The sequence below is a fragment of the Phyllobates terribilis genome, unplaced genomic scaffold, assembly GCF_046119375.1.
Source record: "Phyllobates terribilis strain yellow unplaced genomic scaffold, ASM4611937v1 Scaffold_12__6_contigs__length_324123572, whole genome shotgun sequence".
In the NCBI taxonomy this organism is placed as follows: Eukaryota; Metazoa; Chordata; class Amphibia; order Anura; family Dendrobatidae; genus Phyllobates; species Phyllobates terribilis.
In genome coordinates, this window is record NW_027362772.1 from 53,250,649 (window position 1) to 53,262,614 (window position 11,966).

At 42.4% G+C, this 11,966-nt stretch overlaps 1 protein-coding gene across 2 annotated transcripts in view; it reads left to right on the forward strand.

Moving 5' to 3' along the window:
* LOC141173052 (uncharacterized) overlaps positions 1 to 10,113 on the forward strand; it is a 51,637-nt gene extending 41,524 nt beyond the window's left edge. Inside the window, exons 5-9 of one of the 2 annotated variants that reach the window (XM_073657686.1) lie at positions 1,718 to 1,858; positions 4,587 to 4,703; positions 5,500 to 5,646; positions 8,813 to 8,956; positions 9,725 to 10,113. In XM_073657686.1, coding sequence (XP_073513787.1) covers positions 1,718 to 1,858; positions 4,587 to 4,703; positions 5,500 to 5,646; positions 8,813 to 8,956; positions 9,725 to 9,918 — 743 coding nt within the window. In that variant the 3' untranslated portion in view covers positions 9,919 to 10,113. The remainder of the gene's footprint in view (positions 1 to 1,717; positions 1,859 to 4,586; positions 4,704 to 5,499; positions 5,647 to 8,812; positions 8,957 to 9,724) is intronic. The other variant, XM_073657687.1, reaches the window with a different exon arrangement.
* Positions 10,114 to 11,966: the final 1,853 nt, after the last annotated feature.

An 11,966-nucleotide genomic window follows, 5' to 3' on the forward strand; every position in this document is an offset into this window, starting at 1 on the left:
GTGACCTCCCGAGCCGTGCTGCGTCCACCAGGTTCTGGATCCAGCCAACTCCCAAATAAGTCCGGAGCGTGACCCTGAGCTCTCCTTCTGTCCTTTCTCTGGCCGTCCCCACTATTGATCCACCCAGGTCCAGCTCCCTCGGGCCTTCTGTTGGGAGACCCTTGGCCTCGGGTTCCCTGACCCTCCACGTGGTATGCCTTCGTGGTGGATGTGGTGGGTGGCCGTGGCAAACGCTGCCCACGGCCTCCGGTCTCTGGCTGGGGTGTGTTTTTGCCCCCACCAGCTTGGGTTCCGGTACCCTGTGCCGACTCTTCACCCGGGGATTTAATTTGGGGTCTTAGAGTCCTTTCTTCTTTTTCCCCCTCTGGGTCTCTCTCTCTCCTCTCTCACTCTGGGTCTCTCTTCTCCTCCGCTCGCTGACTTTCTCTCTGCAACTGACCCTGTTCTTAGTTGGTGCCCACCTTATATACACCCTCTATGTGTGAGCTCAGGTGACCAGCACCCAATGAGCTCCTATCTTTACCCAGGCTGCTCCCCCTATCTGCCCCTACACTACTTGGGATGTTCCACCCCCCTCCCACTCCAGCCAGGAACAGACTCGGTTGTACCTGCACATTTCTAAGTGGGAGTACCGTCGGCCTGTTCCTCGGAAATGGGATGTATGTAGTGCATGCAGCCTACCGAGCTCAGTTCCACACTCCATCCTTACCCGGGAGTGGAATATCACACCTCTGGGTTGAGGTGCAATACCCCTGTAGCAGCCGAATCCTCAGGGTGCTACACATGCATAACATTAGGGGATTGGGTGAAAATTTCCTGTCGGATATGGTCAATTTTTTCTTTGAAATAATTGGCCAGATCGTCAGCGCTGAGGTCGGTGGTCGGGGATTGTGCTGTTTGATTAAGGAGAGAGTGAAAAGTGTCAAAAAGGTGTTTAGGATTATTTTTGATAACTGTGTATCCCATTAATCAAGTTTTGGGACTCTGATAAGGAGAACCTGACACTGAATTCAGTACTTGCACGACTTATAAAAAATAATAATTAGAGCATCTTTTCTTAGACCCCTGCTTTAATTATTACCTCTATTATTTCTCCTCTAGTCAACACACTTGTCTATTGTTGGCCAATTATTGCTGGTTGTGCCAGTTGTCAATTTAAAGCACGCTTATCAAAGTTTTTGTCCTCTTAATATATTGCAATCATCATATTATATAGCACTGTGTACTTACAATTGCTCATTTTGCCTTTCTACCAGCTAATTCTTCTCTTTTCCATTAGGTCTATGACATCACATGATTCAAAAGACTAGCTGAATCCTTCTAAGCTCTATGTAGAAACAGGAGATCAATTTTCCCTGCATGAGTCATCACTGCAAAAGTCCCCATAAGGGGGGAGGAGGGAGCAGCTGAGTCAGGAGTTGAAGAGGGGAATTATTCATGCAGGGACCGGAGACTTCCTTTTTCTACATAGAGCAGAGAAAAGAGAATAATTAGCTGGGTAGAAAGGCAAAATGAGCAATTGTAAGTACACAGAGCAATATAATATGGTGACTGCAATATATTAAGAGGATAATCTGGTTAGTTTATGAAACTTCCAAACAAGTGATTCTCCGCTGCCCTCCAATAACTCAGAACCTGCCCTCAATTGGGTATTTCAAAATGGGTTTTCTAGATCGGACCTGGTTCTTCTCCACACCGGTTCTTCTTCTTCTTTCAGAATATTTTAACAGTTCCACCAACATCAGCGGTTGTACAAGCAAAGATTTCTGCAAGACTGAATCTTTTTTACGTTCTGCCATAAATTCCAGCGAGTCCTTATCCTGTACTGAAGGGTTTCCACAGAAGTCATTGATTCCAAGTGAGTGTCTTACATGACGGCAAATAGTGATCATCCTGAACCTCCTGGTTCATGCATATCACAACTACATTGGAGGGGGGTGTAATTCTATAGAATAAAGCAGATTTACAGTATACGTGGTTCATTTGTGTAAAGGATTGTAGAGGGGGCAACACAGAGTTGCCTAAATAGACCCCCCTACTGGTGCTACTTCATGTGCCTCGTCCCATCTCTACCACCTTAGTAGCCAAATTGCAGTTGGGTAGAAGTAAAAATATGGCAAGGATTAAGCTTAGTGGGGACATAACATACAAGCACCACGTAAGGCTGCACAGGGTCCCCAAAGGCAAAGGGGGGTCTCTCGTCGCCTTTTAAAGGGAACTTGTCTGTGGTTTTGTGCTGCACACATTAAAACCAGGTAGGCTCCCTCATTATAAAAAAGCATGTCTTGCTCTGAATCCCTGCAGTATTTCAGAGAAAAAGGCTTGAAAAATGAGCTGTCCAGAGGAGTCCAGACACCAATGGAAGAGTCAAGTGGGCGGCTCCTTCAGCTTCTGACTTCCTTATTCGACTTGATTCAAATTCACTGTTTTCCAGGTGAAAAAAAGTCCCGGATAAAACCTTTCAGAATTCATGATGGTTATATATGTCATGAAGAGGGTTCCATAGAGGGCAGGTGCCAGCTGTATTACACTGGCTGCACCCCCTAACAGCAGTGACTGGAGTTGGTTCTAATCAAGTGACTTTTAAATGGCGCGATTGCATAGCGCAACGGTTCCAGTTCCCATTGCACCAGTCACACAATAACGGAGGGCAATGATTTGCAATGAGTGTCATCTTGGTGCTTCTATAAAGTTAGTTTCCCTAAAGAAATAATAAAAAAAGCATATTCAGTAAATAAAAGCCGGAATTTGCAAAATATGAAATTATTTAACCCAAAAGATAAATGCCATAAAAATAAAAATTAGCATCAAAAGTGGTATCAATAAAAAGTTCAACTCAGCCCATTAAAACAAGCCCTCACGCAGCTTCTGTAACTAGGCACAGGGCGGTAGTCGTGGGCGAGGTACTCGTGCTTCACGCCGCGGCACGCTACATGAAAATGGAGGTGAAGGTTGGGTGTGTGGACTTTAGCTATGGGGGCGCTACACCCTTGCAGACTGCATAATGCCATTAACCTCAGCTGGCCAGGACCAGATGTTGTAGAGTTCAATAAGGAAGACCACCACTCAAAAATAAAGTATCCTTTACTGAAGAAAAACGTAGGGAGAAGTATGTACAGTGAATAGCGGGTGAAAAACTTTGTGACACTTCCCTTAGAACATGTGGCATTTTTATACACCTTCCCATTCCTTCCTGAGCTAGCTCCGTTAGCCGCTCTAGCTTAACCACCACCCAGCACAGCACTTCAGGAACTAATCTCCAACAACAGCACTACTAACCAGTAAGTGAGAGTCTTATTGTTCAACCCATGGTACCTCGTCCTTTTCCCCTAAGGAGGAACTACTTCTGCTACTATGGCCATTACTTAACTTCTCTGCTTGCCGACGCCTTGGAACTACCGCATGGGGCATTCTCTTTTCATCCTGTCCTTTGACTGTCATAACTCCATGCCATCCCACTAGGCTTCCTGTCTCAGGTAATAGGAAAGACGATGATCCAGCTCCACAGACTCCAACAGACTCCTGTCTCAGGCCTAATATCTCGAGAATCACTCACTCCTTCTAACACTTTTCTTTGTCTCCCTCTGGATCTATCTGTTGCCTTGGCCTCTGCTCAAGTTAGGGACACCTAATACATGTTACTGACTAATCAGACCAAAGGTCTGCTTTAGCTGCAAGCTTGGCTCTATGTGCCTTCCTGACAGTAAACTCTCTCTGTCCTTTCACTTTAGCCCCTCCCACTCTCGGCTAGCCCCAACAGTAAACACATTACACATCCAAATACACGTATGTTCATAGGGGAACATGGGCAACGCCTCCACCTCCTTACATTTCCCCCTTCTTTAATGATGGCCATCCTCAGCCATCTGGAACCTGCAAAACACTAATACAGTTTTTCTATCACACAGCAGATATTAAACAATGCTGAGTCATCTTCCTCTCATAGAGCAACATCAACCTGGTCCTTCTCAGTAAGGACACTGGAACAATAACAAGCCAAGTGCTTTAAGCCGGAACCAGTCCATTGGGTTGAGCTGGCTCTTCAAAGGTGAACGTAGGCAACACCTCCACCTCCTTCCACTTCATCAACAGAAAAATAAAACCATTACAGGTCTTAGAAAATTGTGACAAAAAACTAAATTTTTTTCTATAAACTTCTGAATTTTTTACCACTTAAGTAAAAAAAAAATTGTTAGGTATCGCTGTAATTCTATTGACAAAAAAACTATTGCTTAATTGAGTTTTTTTTCACCATTTCACCACTTTTCAATATGTTTTATGGTAAAGTAAATGGTGTCATTAAAAACTAACAACTCATCCCAGAAGTTCTCATAAGGATATATTGGTGTAAAATTAGAAAAAAATGTCTTTCCGAAGAAAGGAAGGAAAAAAACAAAAATTGGCCATGACGGTTGGGAGTCACCGTAATACCTGTTGTAGGGTAGGAATTGTTGAATACAAATACATTTATTAATACAGTATTTGTTTTATTACTTTCTTATTTTATATTTTTGCTCCTTGAATTATGATTGTTAATATTATTAAGTTTATCATCAGTTAATTATTTATTGACTTTCATGTTTCAGGTTTTTTTCAGAAATGCAAATTTCAGCATGAAAAAATTAAAAGCAAACCGATCACTGAATTATGTTTGCCAGATGAGGACGTCTGCTTATCGGAGCACATGAAGGTGGAGGATGCGGGTAAATACTTATAGGTTCAGGAATCTTCACTAAAATAACGAATAAAAGGAGAACATTTTTTTTTTTTTTTTAGAGGGGCTTCTTTTAGGCCTTGTTCACACTGAGTTTTCTGAGGTGGTCAAAAACCATCAGTTTTTCAAGCAGAACCTTCTTCAGGACAACACTCCTTTTTTGGAAAAGATTTCCCTTTCCTGCAGCGGTTTAGAAGATTTATTTTTCCCGAAGCGCCTTTTAGTGCTTCTTTCCAGAGGTTTCTTTAAGGATCCGCTGCACATTTCCTCCAGACGATTTTCAATATTTGTTCAGGAAAAAAGAAAATCTTAAAAATTCTTTGTATGAACAGCAAAGTGGATTTCCCATAGAAATAAACTGGAATCATTTTGAAGCAGGTTTTGGAAAGAATCAGGTCAAATTTTTTTTTAACTGAACATAGCCTTAGGGTACTTTTTAAATTGAGTTTTTCATTAGTTTTTAGAGTAGAAACTGAATGGAAACTTGAAATCCTCCTAAAAAAAATGCAAAACTCCTTAAACACTTGAAGTTAGGAAGTAGTATAGTCAAGGAAATATTATTTTTTTTGATATCCTTTAATGTGCAACTTAAATTTCATTCTTGTGGTATAAGAATATCTATATCTCATGTAACTTATGCAATATATATATTTTTTTCCAAAAGCCCCGCCCCTGAGGAGCCACTGATATTCTTAGTTGCCTTTCTTGGATATTTCTTGATAAAAATTATGTGTTTTTTTGTGAAAAGAATGTCTATACTCACTTGTATCTGTTCTGTGATTCAGGTAGAGGAGTAAGAGAAGAACATTCACAGAGATGTGGAAGGTCCGGGCAGTGTAATTTATTCATCGTTATCAGTAACTCCAATAAAACAATGGTCATTAACACAACTTGCTGTCAAACGCAGTATTGTAATCCACCAATGCCGAATGGTACAGTGTAATCGAATCATCTGATGCCTTTTTAGAAATTTAAATATGCATATACAGTACAGACCAAAAGTTTGGACACACCTTCTCATTTAAAGATTTTTCTGTACTTTCATGACTTTGAAAATTGTACATTCACACTGAAGGCATCAAAACTATGAATTAACACAAGTGGAATTATATACTTAACAAAAAAGTGTGAAACAACTGAAAATATGTCTCATATTCTAGGTTCTTCAAAGTAGCCACCTTTTGCTTTGATGACTGCTTTGCACACTCTTGGCATTATCTTGATGAGCTTCAAGAGGTAGTCACCGGAAATGGTCTTCCAAGAATCTTGAAGGAGTTCCCAGAGATGCTTAGCACTTGTTGGCCCTTTTGCCTTCACTCTGCGGTCCAGCTCACCCCAAACCATCTCGATTGGGTTCAGGTCTGGTGACTGTGGAGGCCAGGTCATCTGGCGTAGCACCCCATTACTCTCCTTCTTGGTTACATAGCCCTTACACAGCCTGGAGGTGTGTTTGAGGTCATTGTCCTGATGAAAAATAAATGATGGTCCAACTAAACGCAAACCGGATGGAATTGCATGCCGCTGCAAGATGCTGTGGTAGCCATGCTGGTTCAGTATGCCTTCAATTTTGAATTAATCCCCAACAGTGTCACCAGCAAAGCACCCCCACACCATCACACCTCCTCCTCCATGCTTCACGGTGGGAACCAGGCATGTAGAGTCCATCCATTCACCATTTCTGCATCGCACAAAGATGGAACCAAAGATCTCAAATTTGGACTCATCAGACCAAAGCACAGATTTCCACTGGTCTAATGTCCCTTCCTTGGGTTCTTTAGCCCAAACAAGTCTCTTCTGCTTGTTGCCTGTCCTTAGCAGTGGTTTCCTAGCAGCTATTTTACCATGAAGGTCTGCTGCACAAAGTCTCCTCTTAGCAGTTGTTGTAGAGATGTGTCTGCTGCTAGAACTCTGTGTGGCATTGACCTGGTCTCTAATCTGAGCTGCTGTTAACCTGCGATTTCTGAGGCTGGTGACTCGAATAAACTTATCCTCAGAAGCAGAGGTGACTCTTGGTCTTCCTTTCCTGGGGCGGTCCTCATATGAGCCAGTTTCTTTGTAGCGCTTGATGGTTTTTGCAACTGCACTTGGGGACACTTTCAAAGTTTGCCCAATTTTTCGGACTGACTGACCTTCATTTCTTAAAGTAATGATGGCCACTCGTTTTTCTTTACTTAGCTGCTTTTTTCTTGCTATAATACAAATTCTAACAGTCTATTCAGTAGGACTATCAGCTGTGTTTCCACCAGACTACAACACAACACAACTGATGGTCCCAACCCCATTTATAAGGCAAGAAATCCCACTTATTAAGCCTGACAGGACACACCTGTGAAGTGAAAACCATTTCCGGTGACTACTTCTTGAAGCTCATCAAGAGAATGCCAAGAGTGTGCAAAGCAGTCATCAAAGCAAAAGGTGGCTACTTTGAAGAACCTAGAATATGACATATTTTCAGTTGTTTCACACTTTTTTGTTAAGTATATAATTCCACATGTGTTAATTCATAGTTTTGATGCCTTCAGTGTGAATGTACAATTTTCATAGTCATGAAAATACAGAAAAATCTTTAAATGAGAAGGTGTTTCCAAACTTTTGGTCTGTACTGTATATATTTTTTTTTACCTGTTAAAGTCTACAACTTGAGATGGGACAGTAATAAGGCACAAATCAGGCAGCAAATGACATCTAAAAAAATTATTTGCAAGCATTGACCTTCAATAGTAACCTTTTCTGATACTTGCACTCCCATCAAAGTTTTTATCCAATTGCTCATTTTGTCTTTCTACCCAGCTAATTCTTCTCGTTTCTCCGCTCTATGTAGAAACAGGAAGTCTCTTGTCCCTGAATTTATCATCCCCCTCTTCAACTCCTGACCCAGCTGCTACTTCCTCCCCCTGCCAGGGACTTTTGCAGTGACTCATGACTTGTGCAGAGAAAATTGACCTCTTGTCTTTATATAGAACTTAGAAGGAATCAGCTAGTCAGTTTTTAATCATGAGATAACATAGACCTAATGGAAAAGAGAAGAATTAGCTGGTAGAAAGGAAAAACATGCAATTGTAAGTACACAGTGCTATATAATAAGATGACGGCAAAATAATAAGAGGATAAAACTTTTGATGGGAGGAGGAGTGCTTCTTCTTAAATTTATCTGATTCAGGATATGAGAAGATCCGCTAAGGAAACTCCCCACAGCCTATTCTATGAAATATTCCAAAAGCTTTATTACAAGACAAACCCTATAGGGGGTATTTCATTATGACACCCCTTGCCCTTATGCCTTATAAGGGTATATGGTTGTCCTACAGAGAAAGTCACCTGCTAAGGTTACACTTTTAAGCCTTGTTCACATGCTTCGCTTTTAAAGGGTAGAAAACGCTATGCTTTGAACCATGAAAGGATTTTTTTTCAAATCTACAGGATGTTAATCCTTTCAGTGTTTTTGCAGAGTTTTTCACTAATTTAATAAAATGGGTGAAAAAACACAAGTAAAAATGCATCAAAAACGCTTGTAAAAACACGTAAAAAAAGTTTACACAGCATTTTTCCTGCAAGCACTCTGTTTTTTTGTGTAGAATAATCTTCTGCAAATACTCAACATGGCCTTAACACATTACCTTAAAGGGAACCTGTCACCAGGCTTTCCCAATATAAACTACAACCACAATTTTTTGTGCTAAGCAGAGGGGGTCGGGGAGTCTCATACATATCTACCTAGAATACTGTAATAGAGGCCTTAAAGGTGGTGGTCGTACTTTATATTGGGAAAACCTGATGACAGATTCCCTTTAATTTTGAACATGCTGCATTACAGTCTGAATTATTCTTCAGAGCTGCAGTCATAATTCTGCTCTTTATTATTAGAAACCAGTAACAAAGTCCCGTTCCCTCCTTATAAGTTTTACTAAAATTGAAAATGCAGAGGGAGCAGTTAGTTTTGTATGAAGTTGGAGTTTAGCTCTTCGTGTAAAGTATGGCCATAGCAAGCACTGTGCAGACACTGGACAAGCAGGGGATTTAGTAGGATTTCAGCTCTGAAGTGTGATCTATGATTTAGCTGTAACAGAGCTACTATACTTTTTCTACTTTTCCCACCAGTATCCTCGGAGGCTGAAGTCAAGAATGGATTGACCTGCAGATCGTGTTATACAGCAAATTCTTCAAAATGCAATAGTAACAGCACAATGTTTTGCACTGGAATCATGGATCATTGCGTCACGTACACAGCAACTAGGAGAAGTGGTAAGCTGTTCATGTCTGTTTGTGCTTCAAGAGTCACTAACGATCGACTGGATACAGCTTTAAGCAGTGTAAAAACTTGAAAGCAAATATTCACTTTCCCTACAGCACCCCCGCAGGAGAAATGAGGCATTACATAGTTTACATTGAAAACAATGAGCTGTTTGAGTAAGGTTACTTAGCACGTGTTGAAAATGTGAAAAAGGAGCAATCCACTCGCTTGTCCGGGTGCATGGCAAAATATTCCAATATTCGCAACAGTCCAAATGATAGCCGGCACTCACATCTTCTTAAAAGAATTGCTTTAATAATTCAGTTGTATAAAAGGCACAAAAAATAACTGAACACAACAGCACAAAAATTAAAAAGTCAGAAAAGAACTATTTACTGAGCTCCCAGGCAACAAGTTTCAGACCTACATGATCCTTTGTCAAGGCGTGACAAAGGACCATGTAGGTCTGAAACATGTTGCCTGGGAGCGGAGCGGATATTTTTTTTCTTTTATACTACTGGATTAACAATGCAATTCTTTTAATAAGATGTAAGTGCTGGCTATCGTTTGGACTGTTGAGTAAGGACACCCATCCTGGCTAATAGTTAAGGTTCCTGAATAAGATACCTCCCCCTCTTTTTTTGCAAAAAAATTCCCTAATTTGCAAATGTACAAACAACTTCTCTACAGTATAGACAATGTCTGTATTCTATGCTTTTATGTTCTTGCATATATTTTTATATACAATTCTGGTGTGTGACATTGTCTTATTTTTCCAGGGGGCAGCAATGAAACAGAGATTCTGATTGGATGTGGGACTAAAGACGCCTGCGCCTATGGGCGGAGCTTTGTTGGGAGTAACACCAATAACCTAGAAGTGAACATCACATGTACAGGATGGAGGAACGTCATCCACACTAATATCTTATTTGTAATTTTACTTGCATCCGTAATTTCTCAGAAATTGTTTTGAGTCCTCCATATTCTTTCTATTACTATGGGGAAAAATTTCCTTAAAAAAGTAGACAAAATTAAAAATTGGTTATATTGTGTTATAGGATCCCAAGGAAGGTGCCCAAGAATAAAAATGGAAAAAAAAAACACCTGATGTTTGTGTGACGCTCACAGCCCGCCCTGGGAGATGGGGGTACTCGGAGCCGGGTCAGATGTTGGGGGATGTAGCCATGGCCTGGACCCATTCGGTGCCTAGGGCCATCACAATAAAAGATTTAATGGGCTTTCAGAGTTGGTTTTAATCGAGTGGTTGTATTGACTACACCACCTGTGGTGTCTGGTGATTCCCACACCAGCGCTGCTTTCAGTCCTCTGAGGCAGGATGTAGTGGCAGCAGGAGATGGTACCACTCCCCACAGGCGGAGCAGGGCCTCAGGGCAGAGAGAACAGGAGGAGTGGGAGATGTGGTGCGGTGTGGTGCCGCGTTGCAATAAGGAACCAGAGGCCATAGGGATAGTCTTCCAAGCTTTACTCACGGTAGAATGCACAGCTGTTAGGCTTCTCCCTGCTCCTCATGGCGCGCTGCAGCCACCAGGACCGGGGGTCCGACAACCTCCGGGTAAGTCAGGTGTTTTGGTCAGGACCCTGCACCAGAGTGTTCCTAGACTTTCTACTAGGTCCTCTCCTGTCCGTATGTGGTGCATGTACTAAGGCCGGGTCTCCCTCTGGACTATGCACAGAACAATGGTATGGGTGGCGACTCCACTCCGTCCGTTACCCAGGGCGAACCACTGAGCCTCCGGGCTTCTCCGACTGAGACTTTAAGTGACAGAGTCAGATATCGGAGGCCGGTACCCCTCTTGCAGCAGGAATCCCTCTGACTAGGCCAGAACAATGAGGACAGGTGGCGTATACCGCTCCGTCTGCATCCCCCTGGGATCCTTTTGCCTGCGGAACTTTACTCCTCCGCTCCCCTCCAGGCCTTGTTAAGTAGGGACTTTGACCGGGTAGAGACAGCCGTTAACTCTTGCCTGTTCCTCGACTCAAGGCCAGAGTACGAGGACCGTGTCCCTATCAACTGCAGGTTCACACAGAAAGCCACGTTCAGCGATAAAGATCACAATCAAAGACCTTGAACTTAAGATGGTTGGCTATTAAATATGAATTTTGTACGTGTAACCTCTAAGTGTATCCTCCACCCTCACCCACTACTAGGTTCCCCCTTACTTTGGTTCCCCCATCTCCACTTATCCTGGCTGGGGCAGCACCCTGGTGCCTTAAAGCCCCCCTACAGGTGGGAGAGGTGTAGTGATGAATGCAGAGGTAGGGTCCTGACAGCTGCACCATCCTTACCTCGAAGGAGAGATACGACACCTCATTAAAGAGATGCAGTACCCCTGTGGCGACCGAACCCTCAGGGGCGCCACATTTGCAAGATCAGAATGTCCTATATAAGCCACATGGGCACATTAGGCTCCATTTAATGAAATGTAAAAATGTCACTGGCCTTTTTTGATCCTCCCCATCCATTCTATTTTTATTAGGTATTTACCCCTTGAAATAACATTAAACTTGTCATTGAGACATCAAATATTATTTATTGGGGTCTGTGAGCTGAGACCCTCCCAAATTGGAAGAATTACATACCCTTTGTATAGTGGCAAACATAGAGGGCAAAGTGTCTCGTAGCCAAAATCTAAATGAACTTCCCTTTATGGTGCTGAAATTTGCCACTGAGGACAAAATGGCATTCATGTTGATCATATTGTTTGATCCAGTTCCTCTGGACAGGGAAGTCCGACATGATCACCATCCCGCATAATCCTGTTCCCGTCCCCTGAACATGCTTTCCAATCTATTATCCTTTCCATGCCACTCCCCTTTATACACCCCATTCCCCTCCCCTCTCTGCATCCCTTTTTATTGCCCTGAATATCCTGTCCAAGCGACATCCCTTTCCGCACCCCTTTACCGAATACTCTTTCTAAGCAATCCACTAATACAGTCCCCACTCCATTCTCCTAAATATACTTTCTAAGTCATTCCCCTTTCTTTACCCCTTCCCTG